Below are 27,520 nucleotides of genomic sequence, written 5' to 3'. Positions count from 1 at the left end.
TCTTTTTTTTTTTTTTTTTTATTTTTTATTTATTTATTTATTTATTTATTTATTTTTTAAATATTAAATTTATTTTATATTCCCCCATACAATTGCAAACGCCCCATTCTGACCCCAATCCTTCCCCTCCAGCCCCCCACCCCCCAAAAAGTGTCTCTGGTTCATAGTTTTTTGTTGATTTTGATTTTCACTTTCTTATATCATTTTCCTGTTCCCTTATTTAAGGTTTTCTAGCTTACCTGCTATGAGTGAGACCATCCGGTATTTTTCTTTTTCTTTTTGGCTTATTTCGCTGAGCATGATCCTTCCAGTGCCATCCATGTTGCTGCAAATTGCATGTGTTGTTTATCTTTTTGAATGCTGAGTAATATTCCATGGTATCTATGTACCACATCTCTCTTGATTCCAGTCACTATTTTGGGCATTTGGGTTGTTTCCAAAGCTTAGCTATTGTAAACAGTGCTGCTATAAACATAGGAGTGCAGGTGTTGCTTGAAATTGATGTTTCTGTGTCCTTTGGGTAAATACCTAGAGTGGAATTGCTGGATCATATGGAGGCTCTATGTTTAGTAGGTCCAGAAATCTCCACACAGCTCTCCATAGTGGTTGGACCAGTTTGCACTCCCACCAACAGTGCACAGAGTTCCTTTTTCTCCACATCCTCGCCAACATTTGTTGTTGCTAGTTTTTTAATATATGTGCCATTCTCACTGGTGTGAGATGGTATCTCATGGTAGTTTTGATTTTGCATTTCATGATTACAAGTGATGTTGAACATTTTTTCATATGTCTGTTGGCCATTTGCATTTCCTCTTCAGAGAAGTTTCTTTTTAGCTCTTCTGCCCATTTTTTGACTGGATTATTTTCTTTGTTGTTGTTGAGTCTCCTCAGCTCTTTGCAGATTTTTGTGATCAGTCCTTTATCATTAGTGTTGGGTGCAAAAATGTTTCCCAGTTGGTGGGGTTTCTCTTTGTTTTGTTATGTCTCTTTTGCTGTGCAGAAGCTCTTTAATTTGATGTAGTCCCAGCTGTTTATCTTTCTCTTCACTATCACTGCTTTGGGTGATGTGTCTGTAAAGATGTCTTTGATGTGCAAATCCCGTAGTGTTTCGCCTATATTTCCTTCTATGTATTTTTATGGTTTCAGGTCTTATGTCTAGTTCTTTAATCCATTTTGAGTTGATTTTTGTGTATGGTGTGAGGTAGTGGTCAAGCTTCATTCTTTTGCATGCAGCGACCCAGTTTTCCCAGCACCATTTATTGAACAAACTTTCTTTGCTCCAATGCATAGTCTTTGCTCCTTTGTCAAAGATTAGTTGACCATAAATCTGTGGGTTTATTTCTGGATTTTCTATTCGATTCCATTGGTCTGTATGTCTGTTCTTGTTCCAATACCATGCAGTTTTTGATGATTAGGCTTTGTAGTATAGTTTGAAGTCTGGGAGTGTGATGCCTCCATTTCCTTCTTTTTTTTTCAGTAGAGCTTTGGCTATTCGGGGTTTTTGGTGATTCCATATGAATTTCATCAATAATTGTTTCTATTTCTTTGAAGAATGCCATTGAGATTTTGATTGGAATAGCATTGAATCTGTATATTGCTTTTGGTAGGATGGCCATTTTAATAATGTTTATTCTTCCAATCCATGAGCAGGGGATGTCTTTCCATTTCTTTGTGTCTTCTTCTATTTCTTTTAACAGTGTTTTATAGTTTTCTTTGTATAGGTCCTTTACCTCTTTTGTTAGATTTATTCCCAAATATTTGATTTTTTTTGTTTCGATAATAAAAGGGGTGGTTTTTTTGATTTCTTCTTCTTCAGATTTATTGTTTGTGTATAGGAAGGCTACTGACTTTGCGTGTTGATTTTGTATCCTGCCACTTTACTGAATTGATTGATGAGTTGAATTAGTTTTTCTGTGGAGATTTTGGGGTTCTCTATGTATTATATCATATCATCTGCAAATAGTGATAGTTTGACTTCTTCTTTTCCATATTGGATTCCTTGGATGTCTTCTCTTGTCTTATTGCTCTGGCTAGGACTTCCAGTATTATATTGAAAAGCAGTGGTGAGAGTGGACATCCTTGTCTTGTTCCAGATCTTAATGGAATTGCTTTCAGCTTTTCACCATTGAGAATGATACTGGCTGTTGGCTTGTCATAGATGGCCTTTATGATGTTGAGGTATGTTCCTTGTATCCCAAGAATTTCAAGGGCTTTTATCATGAATGGGTGTTGCACTTTGTCGAAAGGTTTCTCAGCATCTATTGATATTATCATATGGTTTTTATATTTCTTTTTGTTGATGTGTTGTATAACGTTGATTGATTTTCGGATGTTTAAACCATCCTTGTGCCCCTGGAATGAATCCAACTTGGTCGTGGTGAATTATCTTATGGATACATTGTTGGATTCTGATAGCTAAAATTTTATTGAGGATTTTTGCATCAGTGTTCATTAGGGAGATTGGCCTATAGTTTTCCTTTTTTGTGTTGTCCTTATTCGGTTTTGGTATTAGTGTAATATTGGCTTCATAGAACGTGTTTGGTATTGTCCCTTCCTTCTCAATTTTTTGGAAGAGTTTGTGAAGGATAGGCACTAATTCGTCTCTGAATGTTTGGTAGAATTCATTTGTAAATCCATCAGGTCCTGGGCTTTTGTTTTTGGGAGGTTTTTAATTACCATTTCAATTTCGCTGCTTGTAATTGGTCTGTTTAGGTGTTCTATTTCTTCTTTATCTAGCTTTGGGTGATTGTAGAGTTGTAGGAATTTGTCCATCTCCTCTAGATTGTTGAACTTGTTTCCATATAACTGTTCATAGTAGTTACTGATTATTCTTTTGATTTCTGCTGTGTCCGTTGTGATTTCTCCTCTTTCATTTATGATTCTGTGTATTTGTGCTTTCTCCCTTTTTTCCTTTGTGAGCCTGGCTAGGGGTTTGTCTATTTTATTGATTTTTTCAAAGACCCAGCTCTTGGTTTCATTGATCTTTTGGATTGTTTTTTTAGTTTCAATTTCATTTATTTCTGCTTTGGTTTTTATTATTTCTTTTCTTCTACTGGTTCTGGGGTTTTTTGTTGTTCTTTTCTAGATCTTTGAGCTTCAAGATTAGGTTGTTTCTTTGAGTTCTTTCTTGTTTTTTGATGTGAGCTTCTATTGCTATATATTTTCCTCTTATTACTGCTTTTGCTGCATCCCATACATTTAGGATATTGGTGTCCTCCTTGTCATTCAATTCAAAGAATTTTTTAATTTCTTCTTTGATCTCCTCGTTTGTCCAGTGGTCTTCCAGTAGTGTGGCTTTTAATCTCCATGAGGTAGGATAGTTCCTTGCCTTCTTTTTATGATTTATTTCTAGTTTGATGCCTTCGTGGTCAGAAAAGATGGTTGGTATGATTTCAATCTTGGTGTATCTGTTGATGTTTGTCTTGTGCCCCAGTATGTGATCGATCCTGGAGAATGATCCGTGTGCGCTTGAGAAAAATGTGTACTCCGTTTTTTTTGGGTTTAGTGTTCTATAGATGTCTGTTAAGCCCAAATGCTCTAGGTCCTTATTTAGAGCTTTAGTTTCTTTACTTATTTTTTGTCTTGTTGATCTATCCATTGTTGATAGTGGTGTGTTGAAGTCTCCCACTACATATGTGTTTTCTCTGATGTCTGTTTTCAGAGAGGACAACAGTTGTCTGATATATTTTGGTGCTCTTTCGTTTGGTGAGTATATGTTAATGAGTGTTATTTCTTCTTGAAGTATTGTCCCCTTAATCATAATGTAGTGACCATTGGGGTCTCTTTTTATTTTTTTGAGTTTGAAGTCTGTTTTATCTGATATAAGTATAGCTGTTCCTGCTTTCTTTTTTGGCCCATTTGCTTGTAGGATTGTTTTCCATCCTTTGACTTTGAGCCTATTTTTATCTTTTGTAGCTAAATGTGTTTCCTGGAGACAGCAAAAGGTTGGGTTTTGTTTCTTAATCCAGGCTGCAACTCTGTGTCTTTTTATTGAAGAGTTTAGTCCATTTACATTTAGGGTTAATATTGATATGTTAGCATCTGTATTTGCCATTATGTTTGTCTTTCCTTTGATTTTATTTATTTATTCTTTTAATAACTTTTTTTTTTTTTTGGTCTTCTTTCGTTGTTATTCGTCCCTCTGAGGTTCTGGCTTTAGGATTCCTTGTAGTATTTTTTGGAGTGGGGGTTTAGTCTCAATGAAATTCTGGAGTTTCTCTTTGTCTGGGAAGGTCCATATTCTTTCTTCATGGAGGAAAGAGAGCTTTGCGGGATAGAGTATTCTTGGTTGGCATCTGTTTTCTTGGAGTCTGTTGACTATGTCCCTCCACTCTCTCCTTGCCTGTAGTGTTTCTTCAGAGAAGTCTGATGTCAGCCTGATTGGTTTTCCTTTGAATGTTATCTGTTTCTTCCCTCTTGTCAGCTTCATTATTTTTTCCTTGTCCTGGATTCTTGGGAGCTTTACTATTATGTGTCTCGCTGTGTTTTTCCTTTCGTCGTGGAAGTTTGGTGTTCTTCTTGCTTCTTGTATATCAATTTTCAGCTCCTTCTTCTCATTTGGGAAGTTCTCTTCAATTATATCCATGAATATTTTCTCTGTTCCTACATCTCTCTCCTCTCCTTCTGGAATTCCTATAACTCTTATATTTCCTTTCCTCATGGAGTCAGATAGTTCCCGAAGTCTTTCTTCATTCTTTTTCCTTCGTACTTCTCTTTCCTTTTCTGTTTTGGTTCTTTTTATTTCTGTGTCTTCAAGATTACTTATTCGTTCTTCCATTTCATCTATTCTGCTTTCATTGCTTTTCCCAGAGTTCTTTAGTTCCTCCATTAATTCTTTGATCTCCTGCATTTCTCTTACTTCCCTCTTTAGGGACTCAATTTCCTTCTTCTGATCTATCACTTTTTTAATCATGGCAATTTTAAATTCTCTTTCTGGAAGGCTCAGAAGTTCTTCCAAGTTGCTGTCGTTGCAATCTGGGGAGTGGTTTTCTTTTTGTGGTGTGCTTCTTTCCTGAGGAGTTGTTAGGTTGCGTGTGGTTCTTCTACTCCCTACTGTCTGTTTTCTAATTTGTCGTATGCGTTGGGACACTGTGTTGCTCGGACTGACTGACATCTTGGGTGAACTTCTCCGCTCCCCTCTGGCTCTTCCAGGAGCCATCTCTGTCTTCTGGGGGAGCTTTCTGCTGGTTTTAGGCAGTTTTTACTGAAGAAATGTCCCTGTTCTCAAATGGCGAAGCGGGATGCAGTCCCTGCGCCTCCGGTTTCAGGCACACTCTTCTGCGCCCCCGGTCTGCCCCGGACGTGGGTGCCTGCTCCCTCTGTGGGCTCAGACTGCTGGTCGGAAGGGGCCTGGCGTGGAATAACTTCCTGGCTGGCCACGGGTCCTCCAGAAACCTTCTGCCCTTTTCAAGCAGTCTTAAGAAATGTCCTGTTTTATAGGGTGTTAGTGACTTTTTTTTTTCCTGGTCGCTATGTGGCGCCAGAGATCTCTCCTATTGTCCTTGGGGGGCTGTTTTTCGCCTCCCCCCACCCCGTGGGACAGAGAACAGAGCGGGAATGGTAGGGTACACCTCAACAGCTTTGGGGTGCTGTGTCTGCCTTGTGCCCCACCGTTGTGGAGAAACCACGCCCCGAATTTTCGTGCCCCGGGTCTCAGTTCAAAGCCCTCAGTTCCAGGACGCGGGCTGTAGCCCAGTTCAGTGGCGCGGGAATGGCGCCTTTTGCACAGCTCCCGTGCCTGGGCGCCTGGTTCCTGCTCACTCAGGGAGGGACCTTCACCTCAGTGAGGACCTCCGTGCGTCTCCCCGCAAGCCTAGGTCGCAGGCGTGGGGACCTGGGCAGCCGCGATCCAGGTCTGCCGCGATCCAGGTCTGCACTTGCTTTTCAAGCTCCCCGAGCGCGCCTCGTTTCCGTGCCAGCTTACCCGCAGCCCGGGCTGTGTGCGTGTCTCCCGGGGTCTTTGTTCTTCTCTAATGGCGCCAGGAGCTGTTCGCTCACCGCCGCGGCGGATCCTGCAGGGTTCGCCTCAGCTCCCGTTCGCGGGGTGTGGTGGCTGCAATAGTTCCTTTCCACTCACAGTCCCGCTTGCTGCGTCGTTTGTTCTTGTGGGTCGTTTTGGTTTGTTGTTTCCTCCTCTCTGCCGGTCGGAGAGTGCCGCCTCTGTGGGCGGGGGAGGGGAGCAGGGTTCTGCGCTTCCCTCCCTTCTAGTCCTCTTTTATGGCCACTTTCTTCTTCGGGCAGTTCGCTGGCGTCACCCATTTATCTTCCGTGTCCCAGTTCTCACTGGGACCTGCCGCTTTTCCTCCCTATTCACTTTTTTTTTTTTTTTTAAATATTAAATTTTATTTTTATATTCCCCCATACAATTGCAAACGCCCCATTCTGACCCCAATCCTTCCCCTCCCGCCCCCCCACTCTATTCACTTTTTTTAATGGGAGATCTTACTTGCAGCGTCTCCTAGCCGCCATGTTGCTCCGCCCCCTCCTGTAGTGTTTCTTCAGAGAAGTCAGATGTCAGCCTGATCGGTTTTCCTTTGTATGTTACCTGTTTCTTCCCCTTTGCCATCTTCATTATTTTTTAGATTCTTGGGAGCTTTACTATTATATGTCTTGCTGTATTTTTCCTTTCATCATGGAAATTTGGTGTTCTTCTTGCTTCTTCTATGTCTATTTTCAGCTCCTTTTTCGTGTTTGGGAAATTCTCTTCAATTATTTTCTTAAGTATTTTCTTTCTATGTCTCTCTCCTCTCCTTCTGGGATTCCTATAACTTTTATATTTCCTTTCCTCATGGAGTCAGATAGTTCCCGAAGTCTTTCTTCATTCTTTTTCATTCATACTTTTCTTTCCTTTTCTGTTTGGTTCTTTTTATTTCTGTGTTTTTGAGAGTACTTATTCAGTCTTCCATTTCATCAATTCTGCTATCACTGCTTTCCCCACAGTTCTTTAGCTCTTCCATTAATCCTTTGATGTCCTGCATTTCTTTCACTTCTCTCTTTGGGGACTCTATTTCATTTTTCTAATTGTTGATTATTTTCCCCTTATCGTTGTTTTCCTTAATCATAGCAATTTTAAATTCTCTTTCTGGAAGGCTCAGAAGTTCTTTCAAGTCACTGTTGTTGCAATCTGGTGGGTGATTTTCTTTTTGTGGTGTCTTTTTCCTGAGGACTTGCTTGGTTGCTTGTAGTTTTTCTTCTCCCTGCTGCTTGTTTTCTAATTTGACCTATGTGTGAGGACACTGTGTCACCGGTACTGGCTGGCATCTCTTTGATGTGCTCCTTCTGGGATGTCAGAAACTGGTGGCCCAATTGAGTCCAGTACTGTTATGCCAGAAGTCCAGTAGGGAAGTGGTACTATGAATAATGGTTGCTGTCTAGAATATTTCTTCCTTCTATGTTTGTTTAATTCCAAAGGTGTGTCTTAAGTCCCACAGGCTGCCCTGGAGGTGGGTGGGGTGGCTGGATTGCTCTCTGGGCTCCAAATCACTGGATTCCCCTCTGGGCTCCAACTCCCTGCCAGGAGGGAGCTGGCTTGTGGGGACCTTCAGTTAACCTCTGGCTGCGAGGGCAGCCCTCTCCCAGTTCCAAGTAGCCTTGGTTGAAGCAAAGGACCCTATACTAAAATGGCGAGTCAGAAGTGCACTTTCCTGTGCCTGCGGTATGCCCTGGCAGTGGCTGCCCACTCCCCCTCTGGGCTCTGACTGCTGGCCAGAAGGGGCCTGGCGTGAGGGGGCTTCCCAGCTCACCTCTGGCTGTGGGGACAGCCCTCTCTCAGATAAAAGTAGTTTTTGTTGAAGAAAGGTCCCTATTCTAAAGTGGCAAGTCAAAGTACACTTTCCTGTGCCCGTGGTCTGCCCTGGTGGTGTCTGTCCGATCCCACTCTGGGCTCGGGCTGCTGGCCAGATGGGGCCTGGTGTGAGGGGGCTTCACCTCTGGCTGTGGGGGCAGCCCTCTCCCAGTTTCAAGCAGTCTTTGTTGAAGCGAAGGTCCCTATTCTAAAATGGTGAGTCGGAAGTACATTTTCCTGCGGCTGTGGTCTGCCCCGGCAGCGGCTGCCCACTACCCCTCTGGGCTCAGACTCTCCTTTTCTCTTTTGACTCTTTATTTCTGTATCTGTGATAGTACTGATCCATTCTTCCATTTCATCGATTCTGTTTTCATTGCTTTCCCCAGAGTTCTTTGTCTCCTCTAGTAATCTTTTAATCTCCTGTGTTTCTTTTCTTTCCTTTCTTAAAGTCTCAGTTTCATTCTACAATTCAATGATTATTTGTCTCAAGTCATTTTTTTCCTTTTTGTTTTCTTTCTGCTTGTTAATCATGATCGTTAATTCTCTATTTGACAGGATGATAAATTCTTACATGTCATTGCTGAGCTCTGGTGACTGTTTTTCTTTTTGTGGTGTGTCCTCCTCCTGCAAACTTGCTTGCTTATTTATTTTTCCTTCTCCCTGCTGTTTGCTTTCCAATTAGTTCTATGCGTTGGGATGTTGTGCCACTGGTGTTGGGGGGCATCTCTTTGGGGTGCTCCTTTAGGGGTGTCAGAAGATGTTTACCAGACTGAGTCCAGCACTGTATGCCAAAACTCCACCAGGGTATTGATGCTCTGTTGCTGGGCACTGTCCCTTACAGTTCCCACCCTCTGTATTTACTCATTTTCAGCAGGGAAGTAGCTAGTTGGTGATTTTGCTCTGGTCACTAGGTGGCGCCAGAAACCCATACTTGCTGCCTGTGCTTTTTCCAGTGGTTCTCTGAGAAACTGAGGCGGGGAGGGGAGCACCTCAACAGAGAGGCTCTTGTTCAAGCTGGGTGCTGTGTTTGCCCTGTGTTCACCAGCTGTTGTGCCCACAGCTGTATGGATCCCGTGCCCTGAATTCTAAACTCTAGATCTCAGTTCCAGGTGTAGCACAACCAACCCATACCGGGCAGGTTCATTAGTGGTTCTAGCAGCTGTATTGGTGTCTTCATGCTCTCTGCTCTTCGTAGCTGCACTCCATCGCACTCTGCCAGTCTCTGCCGCACACCTCGGTTCACTCCACTGCACTCCTCTGTCCTCCACACTGCACTGTGCCACACCACACCCTCTGCACCACACCATGCCACGTATACCACACCATGCCACGCCATGTGGTGTCAAGCTGTTTGGCCAAGTGCACATGTGAGGTGGGAGGGCAGAAAAGCCTGAAGGCCCCCCGCCTAGCCCCACACAGGGCTATCAGATCCAAAATGCTGGCTGTCACCCTGTGCAGTGGCCATTGTTATGGCATGTCCCAAGCCCCAGATCCTGCTCCTTGCTCTCAGTTCCAGAATGGAGTCTTGCCCCATGCCTTGTTTCCTTTCTTACCCCCGTTTGTGTGGCCCACCCCCTCTCAGAGCCTGAGGGTTGTTTTGGGATCCCTGGCATAGCCCAGTTTAGGTATCCGCAGAAATGGTGCCTTTTGCACCCTGCTCCCGTGCCTGGGCGCCTGGTTTTTGATTACTCAGTGAGGGTCATTCACCTCAGTGATGGTTCCTGCCCATCTCCCCACAAACCTAGGTTGGGGCATGGTGACCTGAGCAGATGCTATCTGCATATGCTTTTTGAGTAAGCAGGCAGGCTTTTCAGCACAAGCTTACCAACTGGCCTTGGGCTATTTTTAGGTCTCTCCACTGAGTCCTTATCTTCCTCTAATGGAGCCGGGAGCCATTCGCTCACCTCGGTGGAGATTACTGCACAGTTCTCCAGTTTCTGTTCATGGGGTGCAGTGCCTGCAGTAGTTCTTTTCCACTCATTTTCCCACTTGATCTGTAGTTTGTTCTTGTAGGTTTTTTTTTTTAAATTTTTTTTTTTTAAGATTATTTATTTATACAAGCACTGGGTACAGTCAGGAGGGTGAGAAAATTCACCAGAGCCAGAGCGGGAAACCGAACCCGCAGACTGACGAAATACACTGCAGAGGGGAGCAGCGGGTGGCAGGAGAGGTCTTCGCACCATGTGGGACCCTCGCTGGAGGCCGGGGATTGAACCGGTGCTACAGAGGCTGTGGGCAGCTTCGCAGCCCAGCGCTCAACCGCTGCGCCACCAGGGGAGGCCCAATTTGTAGTTTTTTTTAAATTTTCCTCCTTTCTGTTGGTCGAAGTGTGCCAGCTTTGTGGGTGGGGGAGGGTAGCAGGGTTCTGAGCTTTCCTCTCTTCTCATCCTCTTTTTGGGCAACTTTCCTCTTTGGGCAGTTTGCCAGAGTTGCCCTTTATCTTCCATGTCCTGGTTCTCACAGGAACCTGCCCTTTTCCTCCCTATTAACTTTTTTTTTTATGGGAGGGCTTACTCGCCCAGTTTCCCCGCTGCCATTTTGACTGTCTCTCGTAGCACTCTCTTAATGATGTTGTTGGTGACCAAAAGATATTAAAAAGATAAGCCTTCTTCCCACTGTATTGTGATTGTATTGCTACAGGGCAGGAAGAGGGTCATCCTAGTCCCTGCAAACCTGACTGCTCTAAATAGGTTCTGCCATGTGCCACATCAACACAAAACATATGAGACTTTAATGAAAAGGAACTTTAATACAATTAGTAAATAATACAAGAAAGGCAAAGAATATAGTTTTCTAAATCAAGCACCCAAAGTTACCCGTCCCCTCGTGGGTAAAAGTCCACCCAAGCAGGATTGGCCCAGAGCAAGGCCCCAAAGCCTGCCACAATTCTAAAGCACCTTCCAGTGGGGACCCACAGAAAAGGATCAGAAACAACCAGAAAAGTCTGGGAGGAAAAGAGCAAAATCAAAATCAAGACAAAAACTGCCATTGTCACCTCCCCACCAGTCTCACCCACATCTGTGTCAACCAGTCCACGACCAAAAGACAAGCGCAGTTTCTTCATGTGTCTCTCAGCCCCATGTGCCTCTAGGCCTCCTTCTGGCTCTCCTTCCTGCTTCCTTCCTTCCTCAGTCTCCTCTGCATCATCTTCTTCTCCCAGCTCAACTCCACCTGCCTTTTGGGTAGGGCAGAAAACTTGGAACCTCCCTCTTTCCTGGGGCCCACCCTGTTGCAGTATGTTTGTCATGTATCAGCTCACCATATATGTGATTGTGTTTCTGGGCTTTCTGTTATGTTCCATTGACTAATTTATTAATCTCTGTGATAATACCACTGTCTTTTATATGTCTGGCAATGTCAGCCTTCTATGTATGCTGGGTTTTTGTTGTTGTTTTGGATATTCTACAGTAGGAAAGAGAATGTTGCTGAGAACATGTTTAATTTACAAAATATATTAAAATAATATCTAAGTTTCCAGACATGGACATTGCCTTAGAGTATTACAAGTCCTTGCATTCTCATAATAATTTTAGAATCAGCTTGCAGTTTCCATAGATACATACACAAAACCACACATGATCTTGGAACCCTATTTGGATTGCACTGATCATTTTGGAGCAAATGGATACATTATACTGAGTTTTCCAATCCATGAACAAGGCACTTAGGACTTTAATTTTTCCCTGATTCTGTAGCTTTCAGTTAAGTATCTTGCCCATCTTTCTATTTTTATTTTACTTATATATTTATTTTTTAATATTTTATTTTATATAATTCTTACATCATTTTTCATTTTTGCACAATGTATGCATTTTCATTTTTGTTATATTCCCCATACAATTTCACCCCACTTATTTTGACCCTTATCCTTTCTCTCCCTGCCCCCCCCCCCACTGTAGTGTGTCTCTGGTTTATAGTTGCTTGTTGATTTTGATTTTTAATTTGTATTAATTAGTCTTTTTCCTTGTCCCTTATTTAGGTTTTCTAAATTCCTGCTATGAGTGAAACCATCTGGTATTTTTCTTTTTCTTTCTGACTTATTTTGCTGAGTATTATCCCGTCTAGCTCCATCCATGTTGCTGCAAACTGCATGTGTTTATCTTTTTTTGATTGCTGAGTAATATTCCATGGTATATATGTACCACATCTTCTTGATCCAGTCATCTATTTTTGGGCATTTGGGTTGTTTCCATAGCTTAGCTATTGTAAACAGTGCTGCTATACACATAGGGGTGCAGGTGCCCTTTGGAGTTAATGTTTCTGTGTCCTTTGCAATTCCACCTAGGAGTGGAATTGTTGGATCATATGGAAGCTCTATCTCTAGTATGTCAGAAAATATCCACACAGTTCTCCATAGTGTTTGGACCAGTTTGCATTCCCACCAGCAGTGCAGGAGAGTTCCTTTTTCTCCACCTCCTCGCCAACATTTGTTGTTGATAGTTTTTTAAATATGTGCCATTCTCACTGGTGTAAGATGGTATTTCATTGTAGTTTTGATTTGCATTTCCCTGATTACAAGTGATGTTGAACATTTTTTCATATGCCTGTTGGCCATTTGTATTTCCTCTTTGAAGAAGTTTCTTTTTAGCTCTTTTGTCCATTTTTGACCGGATTATTTTCTTTGTTTTTGTTGATGCCCATTTTTTAAATTAAATATATCCCTAATTATTGTAGGTTTGTATATTATTTTAATAATTTACCATATACTATTTTATTCTCCAATTTAATGCCAGTATATAGGAAAAATTAATGTTTCCACATTGGCCAGGTATTCTACAATCTTGCTAAATTCAATTATCCTGCAGGCTTTATAGATTTCTGAAATTCTTCTTTGTAAGCAATTGTATCACATTTAAATAAAGACAGGCTTATTTCTACCTTTCCAATCTTTATACCTCTTCTTTTCCTTGCCTATTCTGCTGAATAGGAATGCCAAAAAAAATGTTGTATGGAAGTGGTGAGAGTGAGCCTCCTTATTTTGTTGTTGACTGTGGGTTCCTATTGGCTGGCCACTCAAGGGCAACTGTGGCCTATTTGCTATCTACAAATCACAGCAGAACATTCCTTGAGTATCTATGGAGTATAGCTTGTATCGCGAGGCACCTGGGAACGCCTAGGCCGCTGTAGGTGACTATCTCCATGGCGGTCTTGGGATAACTCTGCCTGTGATAATGTCATACTTTGCTGATGTAAATGGCTCTTACATATGGTCACCATGTCCCCTTCCCTGTTCCTTATAAAACTTTGTGCCTCATTCCTATCCTCCTCTGTGGACTCTATACCTCATATCATTGTCTCATCATGAGCTTTTAGTATCCTGTATGATTTCAATAAATGGCACAAGAAGTTCTGCTCAAGTAACAGAGTCATGCCTTGCAAACCTGCTCTATGACCATTGTGTCCCTCATCATGTTCCTGCCACAAAGTGACAACAAAGTTCCTGTTGCAACAAAGTAGCACCCACTCAGGGACTTCATCAGTGACCACTGGCCTGGACTTACCAGAGATGGATTGTCCAGGGATTGCGAGCCATTCCTCAACCCAGTGAAAGGATAGGATGTCCGCCTCAGCTGTATCAGAACCCCACAGACTTTTGAGTCTGCGACGGAAGGGTATGTTGTGACTTTCTTTCTTGCTTTCTTCTTACTTCTCAGCCCTTCTTTGTCATTAACTGTTTCAAATTAACAGAATAAAATTCATTTCACTTCTTCAAACCTTCATGCTTTTCTTATTCAGTTTTTTTTAATTAGGAAAAGATAAGCAGGTCCAGCTTTTTCTAATGAATTTTTTGTTGTGTTCTCTCTATTTCTATTTCTTGTCCCACCAGTGCCTTGCGTGAAAGTTCCCTTTCTGACTGGATGTATGTAAATTCCATTTTTTTTTGGTTTTGCTAAGGAAGATTTGAAATTCTCCAAAGTATTCTTACTATTAAACTGGAGGAATAGAATATAAAATGAAATCAAGCAGAATGTTTTTATAAACCCTTCTGAAGCCCAGAGACATAATTGCTGACAGGGAATTTATTTTTTTTCATTCCAAGATAGAGTTTAACCCAAAAGCATCACTCCCATCATCAAGCAAAAGCTTACAAGGGCAATGTCCTCCTTAAAATCTCCCAAGGGTTTTACTTATTACAGTAACCCTCCCTCACAGGTTTCTATAAGCTGGTTCCAGTAACCTCTCCAGCCCACCTGACTGTACTGCCTGCCCTGTCAGGTGTGTGTGATCAACCTCTGATTCTCAAAGGAAAGTACTACAACTTCCCTCACCAGAAATGTGTCTAATCAAGAGCTCATGGCATCTCATCTGAGCTGTTTCCCCTGAAGTTTCATGGTAGAGATAAATGCTTTTTTTATATCAGCAGTTTTTAATATAATTTCCACACTTACTTATTCCCCCATTGGAATGCATTTTCTTCAGCAGTTGCTTTGAAGACTGTCTGTGCTATCAAACTATACGCTATTCCTTCTAGATGAGTATTCCCTTTCTAGTCTGAGAAATTAAGCAGATAGCTGATCCAGTGTGGCATGCAATAAATCTTTATTTGAATAATAAACTGGGACTGTAGGATATATCACATCCCAATGTAGGTTTTTTTTTTTTTTTAAACCTTACCGCTTATCACAATCGTGTACCAGTGAGTCGGTCATATTTCAATGGGAATTTTCATTAGTTCTATGCCTCCAATCCTACACATAATTCTAAGAATTACCAGTATATTAAGCTGTCTATTTTGTTACTCAGGAAAAAGAAAGCAGTTTTCTCAGCATTTTAGCCAATTTGAATAGGTAATCTGATTGAAGGTTGTTTTTCCTAGAATCAGAAAATCATTAAGGTCTACTTAGGAAATTGGCAGTCATAAGATATTGAAATAGCTATATTAACAAAACAAATGTGAAGCTATTTGATCTTGTAATAAACATTAAAATTGTGCTACCGTGACAAACATGTACGTAGAAAAGCTGCTGCATTGCTAAGGTTTATATCTATTCCTACTTATCTGGATTCTGTATCCAAAATGGTATCAATCTTTTCATTTGTTGAGTATCTATTAAGGTCATTACCCAAAGCTAAATATTGTGGTGAAAATCAGTTGTAAAAGTCCTGGTGTTGAATCCTGGCTCTTCTTACAAGCTAAATGGATTAAGGTGTTTTAATCAAAATCTTGTAATCTCAGCTTTAGCTTATTGAGGATGGATATCATAATCCTTCATTTTAACCATATTGAGAATTCAGTGAGGTCATTCATGGAAAACTATTATGTATAGAAGACTGTAAACACTAATTGCTCCTTGGTAATGAAAATCTTTTATTTGTTTCATCCTAATTTAGAGATATGGTATGAACATGCGGGTCTTCTGTGTATAAATGGGGATTGTTATTTTCACTTAATCGAAAACTGAACTAAAGGCTAAAGGTGATTTGAATGACTAGGTTTGTATTTTTTATGTCCTAGTAAATATTGGAGTGGTAGGCCATTTCTGACAGCTGCAATTATACGCTTCACTTTTGTGGAAAGTGAGGAAACACCTTCATCTGTCATTAGCAGGGAAGTAAAAGACTTTCCAATATGTCTGATTGATTGGATCTAGGTGACATCATTACACGTAGTTGCAAAGGACTCTGGGAGTTGGGGCCCTCTCTTCCATCATTTAAGTGGGAAAAACAGGGGAAAGGTATGTTAGATATAGAATTTCAGAATTTCTTTTACTTTCTCAATAGGATTTTTCAATATAAGAAAAGTCAAATAATGCCAGGAGATGATCAAGTTGCTCTCATTTCAAAGCAAACATTAATCATTGGAACTTAAACTATCACTGTAGCAGAGAAAATATACTGGATTTCAATTTTCTTAACTCCTTGTTTAAAAATATGGTGATTCATTTATGTCATTCACGTGAAATACAGTTAGTTTCCTTTGTGGCTAGTTGGATTGTATGCATCTTTATTGATTTCAGTTTTTGAGTTTGTGAAATATTAATATAATTCTAAAATTCAGAGTTTTTACAAAGGTATAGAGAGACATGTACCATCCACATCTCTCCTAATGTTTCTTTTTTTAAAAAAATTTATTTATTTATGCACACAAGAGCTGAGGTACAGGTCAGAGATGTGGGGAGGGTGAGAGGATTCACCAAAGACAGAGTAGGGAACAGAACTGGCAGATTGACCAAAGTACACTGCTGAGGGGAGCAGCGGGGCGAGTCAGGAGAGGTCTGCTGCACCATGTGGGCTGCTCCCTGGCTGGCCAGGAATCCAACTTGTGCTTCCGTGGCTGGTACAGCCCCATAGGTTGCGTCCCAACTCTTGCACCACCAGGGAGACCCCCTTCTAAAGTTTCAAACTCTCGTCTTCTCTCCTGATATCCACCTACATATATACAATGAAAGACTCTAAATCCTAAGTAACATATAAAAGCAAAGGAGCAATACTGACATATTTTTATTGGACCCTGCTAGAAAAAACAAAAAAGAATTATATCAAAATGTTGATCTTGGCTTCATTTTACTATAATGATTTCTATCAAAATCATATAAATCTGTGGAATTTACATTTGTTAATAGTTAAAATTAAATGCAAAAATAATTTTTCAGGTTTTTTTATACGACTGAAAGGGCTCACTTTATCTTTCCCTTCTCACCATGGCAAATGCCCTAACACCTACACAATTCAACATCGAGAACATTTAAAAGCTCTTTTACTATCAATGGGCTGTAAAGTCTCAGATAAAGAATTAACTCAATTTTTTTTTAAAGATTTATTTATTTATGCATACAAGAGCTGGGGTACAGGCCAGTGATGGGGGTGGGGGTGAGAAGATTCACCAGAAACAGAGTGGGGAACAGAACAGGCAGACTGACTGAAATACACTGCTGAGGGGAGCAGTGGGCGAGTCAAGAGAGGTCTGCTGTGTCATGTGGGTTGCTCTCTGGCCTGCCGGCCAGTATCCAACTCATGCTGCAGAGGCTGCAGTTGCTTCATAGCGTGGTGCTTAACCCCTTGTGCCACCAGGGAGGCCCAAGAACTAACTCAATTTTTATTTATTGATTTTTTTTTTTCAGGATGCAAGTTTTTTTTTTTAAGGATGCAAGTTTTTTTAAATTAATTTATTCATATATATTTTACATCATTGTTCATTTTTAAACAATGTTCACCCGTGCACCATCACCACAGTCCCCTGTGCTGCTCCCTCTCTGCCTCCGAACCCTCTCCCTCCCCCTCCCCTGTAGGATATCTCTGGTTTATAATTGTCTGTTTTTGTTTTGTTTTGTTTTGTCATTTTTTGTTGTTGTTATTTTTTTCTCCTGATCCTTTATTGGTTTCCCCTATATTCCTCCTATAAGCGAAACCTTCTTATATTTTTCTTTTTCCTTCTGACTTAGTTCACTGAGCATAATTCCTTCTAGCTCCATCCATGTTGCCACAAGTGACATTAGTTTATCTTTTTTGATTGCTAAATAGTATTCCATTGTGTATATATACCACATCTTCTTGATCCAGTCTTCTATTTTTGGGCATCTGGGTTGTTTGCAGGCATTTGGGGTGTTTGCCTATTATAAATAGGCAAAAAATAAACATAGGGGTGCAGGTATTCTTTTTTTTTTTTTTAAAGATTTATTTATTTATTTATACAAGCACTGGGTACAGTCAGAAGTGCAGGAGGGTGAGAAAATTCACCAGAGCCCGACCTGGGAACAGAGCAGGCAGACTGACGAAATACACTGCTGAGGGGAGCAGTGGGCGCGGCAGGAGAGGTCTGTGCACCATGTGGGACCCTCGCTGGTGGCCGGGGATCGAGCCAGCGCTGCAGAGGCTGCGGGCAGCTTCGCAGCCCAGCGCTTAACCATCGCGCCACCAGGGGAGGCCCCCAAGTATCTTTTGAATCAATCTTTTTGTGTCCCTTGGGTAGATTCCTAAGAGTGGAATTGCTGGATCATATGGTAGCTCCATTTTCAGTAGACTGAGGAACCTCCATACAACTTTCCATAGTTGGACCAGTTTGCACTTCGCCAGCAGTATAGGATAGAGGCCATGCTTAAGGAAGGATTAAAAAAAAATAGATGGGTTCATGTCCTTCCCTGTTAAATGAGACTGAAACCATTATATTCATGAGCCTCTTCCTTATCAATTATTTGAGGATCTTAAAATGAGCATTAAAGAAAATGGTATGGGAGCTCATATACAAAGGGCATGATCCAGGGCATTGCAGGAAGTTATGAAATGACCCCATAGGACTGGAGACTATTAATGAAAACAGTCTTCACAGTGCTTCAGTATACCCTGTGGCTCCAAGTGTTTATAGACTATCTTCATATCCAAGCCAGACAAAGTACTGCTAATGATATCCCCATTGACCTAGAAATGCTAATGGGTGAAGGACAATATGTCTCCTTACAGGACCAGGTTAATCTAGATTCTCGAGTCTTTCCTCAAGTATCAGATGCTGTAATTAAGGCCTGGGCTTGCATCCCAGACACAAATACCTCAGCAGGTTCTTTCATATCTATTCATCAGGGAGCCACTGAACCTTACCTGTCTTTTGTTGACCACTTACAAATGGTCATTTCACGACAAGTAGACAAATAATGAGGCAAAAAATGTTCTTACTCTTCAATTGGCATATGAAAACAACAATTCAGATTGCAAAAAGGTCCTTACACCCCTTCTAGCTAAACCATATACCCTAATGTGAATGTCAAAATATTGGTACTGAATCTCATAAGGCCCTCATTTTGGCCACAGCACTCCAATCCTCAGTTATGTGCTATAGCTGTGGACAATCTGGTCATTTCATAAAGGACTGTCTTAACAATCAGTAGCCAAAAGTCAAGATCCAGGCCACTCCCTAAAACTAAATGCCCTCTCTGTCAATGAGGTTTTTAGACTTTCACGTTAGTTACTTCCTTTACGATCTACTTCTATTATCTGCTCATCCTCCTTACCAGGAATGCTGACAGTTTTTGTTGATGGTTCCTCAGAAAATGAAGGGGAATAGTGCCTGGCATAGGACCTCCAATGTCTGGTGTACTGCCTTTACTTTGTCCTACCCCTCTGCCCAATGTGCAGAGCTTGCTGCAGTCATACTTGCCCTTCAGACCTTGCAACACAAACCCCTTAATATCATCTCTCATTTATTACATGTCACCAACTTAATGTTTGACATCTTTACCACTCTTTTTTAAAATTTATTTTTGTACGTATTTCTTGCATCATAGTTCATTTTTAAATGATGTTTGCTTTCTCCCCACCTCAGGTATAATCCTCATAGAATTTCCTTCACTAATGCACCCGTGCACCATCACCACAGTCCCCTGTGCTCCTCCCTCGCTCCCTCTGATCCCTCTCCTTCCTCTTCCCCTGCAGGATGTCTCTGATTTATAATTGTCTTTTTTTGTTTTGTTTTGTATTATTATTATTTTTTCCCTGATGTCTTATTTGATTCCCCTATATTTCTGCTATAAGTGAAACCATCCAATATTTTCTTTTTCCTTCTGGCTTATTTAGTTGAGCATAATTCCTTCTAGCTCCATCCATGTGGCTGCGAATGGCATGAGTTTATCTTTTTTGATTGCTGAATAATATTCCACTGTGTATATATCCCACATCTTTTTGATCCAGTCATCTATTTTTGGGCATTTGGGTTGTTTTCAGGTTTTACCTATTATAAATAGTGCTGCAATAAACAGGGGTACAGGTGTTTTTTTGAATCAATGTTTTTGTGTCCTTTGGGTAGATCGCTAGGAGTGGAATTGCTGGGTCATGTAGTAACTACATTTTTAGTAGACTGGGGAACATCCAGACAACTTTCCATAATGGTTGGAACACTCTGTACTCTCACCAACAAAGTAGGAGAGTTCCTTTTTTACTACATCCTTGCCAACATTTGTTGTTGCTAGTTTTTTTGATATGTGCCATTCTCACTGTCTAATGTTCTTCTTAGCCCCTTCGTGGATAATGCCCATCTTTCTCTGTTATTTCCTTACAGGCACTACTTCAACAAAGATCTTTTCAACTTTTCATAACCCATATCCACAGTCATTTTGGCTTCCCAGGCCTTCTCTCCACAGGTAATGCTGTGGAAGATTCTGCCCTGGCTCCCTTCAGTGTTTTCGCAGATCCCATTTCACGCCAAAACTTTTTTCCACCAGGGAGCATGAAGTTTGGCCAAAACTTTCTGTCAAAACACCATTCTAGCCTTTCCCTCTTGGGTCAATCCTTGTGGTTAACAGCCTAATTAACTATGCAAATGGATGTTACCCATTACACTCCCTTTGGTAGACTGGCCTTTCTGCATGTCACTGTTGACACTTTTTCAGGTTTCATTTGGGCTACAACTCATCCTGGTGAAAAAGCCTCTCATGCCATCCATCATTTACTTTCTTGTTTTTCAGTAGTGGGTCACCCCCCAAAGCTTAAAACTGATATTAGCCCTACCTGTATCTCTCATAGCTTCTCTTCCTTCCTTCAAACTTGGGATGCTACCCATATCACCAGCATCCCTTATACCCCTACAGGACAAGCCATTATTGAATGAATTAATGGTCTTAAACTCATTTTAGCTACACAACAGCCTGTTTTTCACCTTTCTTCTCCTCACATGTGGCTCTGTAAACCCCTCTTCACATTCAGTCACCTTTGGTATACTTTTAGGGACTGCTCCTGAGATACACCCATTCACCATCATTTCTCTAACATCTCAATCCGATCTCAAGACAAGCCCTTGGTTCTTTATAAAATGCCTCCCAACCCTCTCTGGGAAGGCCTACCTCCTTTACTTACATGGGGAAGAGGGTATGCAGCCATTTTGTCTCCAGAGGGAGTTCAGTGAATTCCAGCACTGCCCTGCTTTAAGAGTTATCATGAGTTGGCAGGATGGCTTCAGGATCCACTCCTACAACTCAAGAGACTGAGGATGACTGCATCCCTCCAGGCTCCCAGCTCTCCAAAAGAAAGGCACAATCAATGGAGACTTAATCTTCAGACATCTAAAAACAACACCACCTGGGACAGTATCAAATGCCTGGCTTCTCAGGTGCCTAACCACAGCTGGCCCCACGGGGAGTAACCTTTTCCCTTGAATCTTTTATTTTTTATTTTTATTTTTTTAAAGATTGATTTATTTATTTGTACAAGCACTGGGTACAGTCAAAGCACAGGAGGGTGAGAGAATTCACCAGAGCCAGAGTGGGGAGCAGAACAGGCAGAAGGACCAAAGTACACTGCTAAGGGGAGCAGTGGGCACAGCAGGAGAGGTCTGCGCACCATGTGGGACCATTGCCAGTGGCAGGGGATGGAACCGGCGCTGCAGAGGCTGCGGGCAGCTTCGCAGCCCAGCTCTCAACCGCTGCGCCATCGGGGATGCCCTCCCTTGAATCTTTTACTGCTGCACTGTTCTCCTGTCTTACAGCTCACTCTATGGTATTTCTTTTCTTCCTTTCAATTTTTATTCCTTTTCTTTTGCATCTCATATAAAATGGGCTCATGTCATTAACCCTCCATTCTTTAGGTTAGTTGGTTGGGCCGATCCAGAGCCCCCTATGCTACCAATGTTTCTGTTCATTTAGGGGGACCCCATCTACCATTGTCCCTTTCTAAATATCCTACCCATTCCCTTAATGCTTCTTGGATCATACATAGTCCCTCACATCCTCTGTGTCTAACCTTGATCCCTAATTCATAGTGTGGTCCTTTTGTCGCAAGCGTGATAGATAAGCTTCAGTCAGAAGTTGGCTCTCAAAGAGAATTTTATTCCTATATTGGTCACACACACACTTAAGTTCATACAGGCAAGCCAACCCCAAGTTCCCAAAGTACCTTTGACTGAAGACAGTAGCCGTGACCTGTGTTAGCCGGGCCTTCCACCTAAGTGGAAGTCCTCAGGCCGTGGAAATCTCTAGGCTCGAGGGCCCGCAGTGCAGATGGTCACTGGTCATGCAGAGTGTTGAGCTTATAGGCACCTTGTGCCACTGTCAAAGAGCAGGCCACTGGTTCACAGGGAGCAGAGCAGGGGAGTGCAGATTGCTTTGGTGTGTGCCAAACTGGGGAGCAGGGATGAAGGAGCAGGAGTGAGGAGAGGTTTCAGATGGAGAGCGAGTCTGAGTCCAAAGGGAGGCAGCAAGCTGGACTCTGGAAGAGTAGCCTCCAGGGCCTCCCTGGTGGTGCAGGGAGTTGAGAAGCAACCTATGAAGCTGTCCACAGCTACTGCAGCACCAGTTTGATCTCCGGCCAGGGAGCTACCCACATGGCACAGCAGACCTCTCCTGGCTCTCCTGCTGCTCCTCTCAGTGGTGTATTTCAGTCTGTCTGCCTGTTCTGCTCCCCACTCTGTCTCTGGTGAATCCTCTCAGCCTCCACACCTCTGGCCTGTACCCCAGATCTTGTATACATAAATAAATAAATCTTTAAAATCTTAAAAAAAAAAAAAAAAAAAAAGAGTAGCCTCCGGCAAGACCTTTGCTCTGAGCCAGTTTTCAGGACTGCTCTGAGTCTGCTTTGGTAGGGCTCCTTTTATTATTTTATTTTTATAAATTTTTTTAAAGATTTATTTATTTATTTATTTATTTATTTAAGCACTGGGTACAGTCAGAAGTGCAGGAGGGTGAGAGAATTCGCCAGAGCAGAGGCTGCGGGCAGCTTCGCAACCCAGCGCTCAACTGCTGTGCCACTGGGGAGGCCCTGGTAGGGCTCCTTTTATAGCTTCTTACCAGGTTTAGGCTCAGGCACCATCTGCTTTATCAGTTTTTAATACTCAGTATGTGGCCTCAGCTACTTTCACTCACCGTGCTCGCAGTTACCTTAATATTTTCAGTTTTACTAGTAAACTTTATATGTTCGTTACACCTTTCTCTCTATAATGGCAAATGAATGAATTGTTCTGTGAACCCACAGGTGAATCATGGGTAATATCCATACAATATCAGTGGTTTGTACAAACTATTGGTCTTGAAAATATGCTCCTCACTTTAACTGTGATCCTCTACATGCTCCTCCCATTCCCCTATGCCAGCATCCATGGCAAGACATAAAGTATTTTATTGATGCTTTCCATTGAGAAATATGCACTTTAATACCCCTTGCTAATAATTGCACCCTTCACAATTGGGGTCCCCAAGGTTTATTGGTTATGGAAAAAAATAAACAAAACCTGGCATGAAAAAAAAAAAAATGGAACTGGTCCTTACCTTATTTTTATCAACACTTCCGCCCCTCTTGGAATCCAGGTTTTGCTGGTCTATTGTCAAGATATATTGTCATAATAATAATATATGCTCCCCATTTAAAACCAAGATCTGGAGAACTGCCCTCCCGTTCTTTCTTTACATTCTGCAACATGGTCCAGCCCAGTTCAAGGAAGGAAAGTTTCTATGAAATTTTATTGACGCACCTAAGTTCTCACAAATCTGCACCTCTTGCCCATATTTCTCCTAACTTCTTCAATTCCAGTTCTTCAAGCTCAATCCCCGACTTTCCCACCAGGTGGTATTATTTCTTCATGCATTGATCACTCTATTCTTAATATATATAAGTCTGTTTTCTTTATTAAATGACAGATGCATGCCTGGGTACCAGTTAACCTCACCAGGCCTTGGGAGGATGATCACCCTTGGCTGAAATTGTTAATGCCTTAGAATTACATCAAAAGAGAGTACAGAGGTTTTTGACCTCCCTGCAAGCAGCTATAATCTTTCTATTCTCACTGACCACTGCTGCAGCTATGGCTGCCACAGCTCTGGCAAAATCTCTCCAGATGGCCAATGAGGTTCATCAATTTATGCATAACATCACAGAGGACCTCATTGCTCAAGCCCGAATTGATCAGCACATTCTTACTCGTCTTGATGCTCTTGAATCCGCTGCCCTCTGGCTTGGCAAACACCAACAAGCCATGTGGACTCACTCTCTCCTGCAGTGTGACATGGGTTTTGACCCCTTAGGTGTAACTAATATTATTGCCAACAATCTTACCTCCTATTACTGGGCCCTCCAACAACATAATTTGTTACAAGCCTTTGATTCTCCTTTGGCGGCCCCTTTCATGACCTTCAGTCCAAGTTGCTAAATTAATTCATGAAATTCAGCAAGTTTTCCAACAATCCATTGATGACCTTCTCTCATTTTCTAAACTTGCTAACCCATGTACATGGTGGATAGGCTTCTCTTTACAAACTTGTGTTCAAATATTTTTATGCCTCCTATTTGTTTTATTTTCTCGTCTGCCTAGGCTGACGGTGCTGCCTCTACATCCAGTCATGTTGCCGCAGACAAGCCATGCTGATCTACCAGACCACTCTTGATCTTTCCCCGCCTCCCCCTCGCCCATATAACAGAAAGGTGGCCATGTGGATTTCTATGTGCTGGCCACTCATGGGCAACTGTGACCTATTTGCTATCTACAAATCACAGCAGAACATTCCTTGACTACCTATGGAGTGTAGCTCTATGGCGATGCAGGTCTGGGGTTGCCTAGGCTGCTGTTGACCTGATTACATGACTATCCCCATGGCAGTCTTGGGATAATTCTGCCTGTGATAACAAGAGACTTTGCTGATGCAAATATCTCTAACACATGATCAAGATGTCCCCTTCCCTGTTCCTTGTAAAACCTTGTTCCCCATTTCTATCCCACTCTCCTGACCCTATTCCTCATACCGTTTGTCAGCTTTTAGTATCCTGTATGATTTCAATAAACGGCACAAGAACTTCTGCTCAAGTAATAGAGTCTTGCCTGGAAACCTGCTCCATGACTGTTGTGCACCTCATCGCGTCCCCCCCGCAAAGTGGCAACAAAGTTCCTGTCACAACACTTGCCGACTGGGAGAAGCTTTTTAGTATGTTCCCATTAATTTCGATGTTAACTGAAAGATTTCTATAAGTGTACCTGATCAATTTGTGAAAATTCCCTTCTCTTTCTACTTTCGCTAAGATTTTTTTTTTAATCTACGAGTGAATTTTCATATTGAAATAATCATGGTTTTTCTTAGTTAATGTGGTGAGTAATGCTGACTGATTTTCAATACTAAACTAGCCTGATATTTTGAAAGTACATGTCCCTTGGTTGTAATGTACTTTGCTATTTTTCAGTCACTGCATTTGGTTTTTCACTATTTTGTGTAAGTTTTTATTATGTATGTTCATGAGAGATATTATCCTGTTTGCTATAATTTTTCTTTAGGTTTGGGGTGAGGACTTTACTACTTTCATAAGATGATTTGGGCAGTGTTTGTATTTATTACATGGATGTAAGATTGTTATTTCTTCTTTGACGTTTAGAAGAGTTCACCAGTGAAGTCATTTGGGTTGAGGTTATCTGTGGAGATTTCAAATTTCAGACAAATTTTTCATATTTACCTTTGTTACTATAATTACAATACATGAAATTTTTGGAACAATTACATACTTAAACCCAAATTACAAATGTGTGGCTGAATTACGTACTTAAACCCAAATTACAAATGTGTGATTCTGAGGTGCCTCAGTTTATTGTTCTTGGGGCATTGAGGCACAAGCCAGGTATCCAAAAATACACACAAACTAGGTTTTGTGGGTGAAGAACACAGACAAAATGAATCTGGGTGCTTCTATAGAAGAGAGAGGTAGCTGCCCCCTTTTCATTATTAACATTGCTTCCTCAGCTTTCTTTTATTTAGAGTTTTATAGTATATTGTTTTCTGTCCCTTACTTTCAATTTTACCTTGTTCTTTTATTTAAAATGTGCCTCTTATAAGCTGAATATTATTGTTGCTTTTTAAATCTAGCTTTCATGTTTTCTTTAGCTTATTTAGTTTATCGGTATAACTAAGTTTAGTCCAACAGTCTTGCAATTTCTTTTCTTTATGTACTGTTTCTTTGTTTGCTTATTCCTCCTTTTGGATTTTTTAAAAGGAATATATATTTTGCTTCAATTAGCTTTTAACTAGGTATCATTTTAAAATATTATTTTAGGGGTTAGACTACTCACAACAATATGTATCCTGTTAGGGCATGAACAGAGTTAAATGTGGATGCCAGCAGTGTACAAAGGTTCACCCTTGTGGGAACTGCATGAGACCAAGAAAATGAGAGCTCTGCCGTCTTGGGGTAATCCTGGTGAAGACGAGGTTTAGAAGTGATGAAAAGGAGGATTGAGCAGTGTGAACTACAGAGAGTCTGTGGAGATGGAATAATATTGAGAGAATGCCATGTTCTGGAGACCAAGAGAAGAATGTATTTCAAGAAGTAAATGAGCCTCAACTTTGAAGGTGGAAACAGAGTCGGTGTTTTCTTAAGAAATCATAACAATATTCAGTTCAACCCATGAGAAATTCTTGGAAATAGCTGGATTAGGAAAAACTTCATTTCCTTCGATGCTGAGTAATTAAAAAAGACACACAGGATGGACTCAAAGTTATTCTAAGGGAGGAGGGCAGGGCAGGAAAAGCAAGTAGTAGGTGAAAAAGAATTCACCTGGAAAATGTTACCATGGACTATCTGAGTATTGTTACTGATTTTAATACAAATTCAAAGAAATAACAGTTTCTGGTGTAAAAACTCATAAGAGGAAACAGAGTTTCTGTGCGAGATACTAGTGCCACAAGCAGATCCATTATTAGCTGGGAGTTATTGGGGAGAAAACCTAAAATGACTGCAGGGAGCTTTGTGACGCCCTGGAGCCCGCGGGTGGGGAGGGAGCGGCACGCGCCCCGCCCTCCCTCTTCCGCGGCTGCCTGGGGAATGGAAACACCTGCCCCGCGGGCCGGGAGCCTGAGCGCCTCCAGTGCGCAGAGCCATGCGGGGTCCAGCCGCAGGGAGCCTCACCGCAAGTCGTCGCGAGAAGAGCTCGCAGAGATGGCCGCGGCTACTCAGGTGAATAGCGAGGCTCTGGACCTGACCGAGGTCGCTAAGAAGCGGGCGTGGTGGCGCAGATTGTTTCTGCAAGATTCGGGGTTCGCTGCCCAGAAGTACAACGTCGCCACCCAGCTGTTAATCGGTGGCGTCACTGGTTGGTGCACAGGTTTCATATTCCAGAAGGTTGGAAAATTGGCCGCCACAGCTGTGGGAGGGGGATTTTTCCTCCTCCAGCTTGCAAACCATACGGGCTACATCAGAGTTGACTGGCAGCGAGTGGAGAAGGACATGCAGAAAGCCAAGCAGCAGCTGAAGATCCACAAGAGCAACCAGTTACCTACAGAGATCAAAAGCAAAGCAGAGGAGGTGGTGATATTTGTGAAGAAGAATTTCCTGGTGACTGTGGGGTTTTTTGGAGGCTTTCTGCTTGGCATGACATCCTAAGGGGGATGACTTTGCTTCCATCATGGCAGCCTCCCGCTCCATCACAGGACACTGTTTCTCCTCCTCCTCTTTTCCAAGCCATCCTCCCAGCAGTGTCTAATCTGAATGGCTTCTACAGGCATCCTAGGTACAGGTTAACTGTGAGCTTGACAGCCGCAGAAGAGACAGTAGACTTTAGCTGTGCTCCCAGCATCCTCCCTGCTTGACTAATCTGTAGGTCAGCGAGAAGGTTCCTTTCCCCTCAAGTAAGATCCTGACCAGGACATGTTATAAGATGGCCCCTGTGGGGGATAAGTGGGTCCTCAAAGTTGTCCCAACTTTGAGAGAATGTGATGTCCCAACCCCCTTTATTTGGAAAAGAAGTAACAGCACATAAGAGACCTCCTGTGTGAGTGGAAAGGAACTGAATACATTGCTTTGAAGCATGAATGATGTTGGTATTTTGGTGTCTACTTTTTTCCTTTATTT

General features: G+C 41.9%; 2 protein-coding genes across 2 annotated transcripts in view; one reads left to right on the top strand and one right to left on the bottom strand.

Moving 5' to 3' along the window:
- The window catches only part of LOC119244449 (putative ankyrin repeat domain-containing protein 19), a 279,339-nt gene that overhangs the window by 67,778 nt on the left and 184,041 nt on the right, over positions 1-27,520 (bottom strand). The window lies entirely within an intron of this gene.
- LOC119244447 (FUN14 domain-containing protein 2-like) lies at positions 26,471-27,506 on the top strand. The gene has a single exon (XM_037510219.2). It carries the CDS (start codon positions 26,495-26,497, stop codon positions 27,050-27,052), a length of 558 nt encoding a protein of 185 aa, XP_037366116.1. The 5' UTR covers positions 26,471-26,494; the 3' UTR covers positions 27,053-27,506.

The sequence above is a fragment of the Talpa occidentalis genome, unplaced genomic scaffold (assembly GCF_014898055.3).
Source record: "Talpa occidentalis isolate TD23 unplaced genomic scaffold, MPIMG_talOcc4v2.1 talOcc4.14, whole genome shotgun sequence".
Lineage (NCBI taxonomy): Eukaryota > Metazoa > Chordata > Mammalia > Eulipotyphla > Talpidae > Talpa > Talpa occidentalis.
The sequence above is the reverse complement of the archived record's forward strand: the minus strand, read 5'-3'. Positions and strand labels throughout refer to the sequence as shown.

Coding starts and splice junctions, on each gene's coding strand:
- LOC119244447 (XM_037510219.2), top strand. CDS start 26,495: ATGGAAACACCTGCCCCGCGGGCCGGGAGCCTGAGCGCCTCCAGTGCG.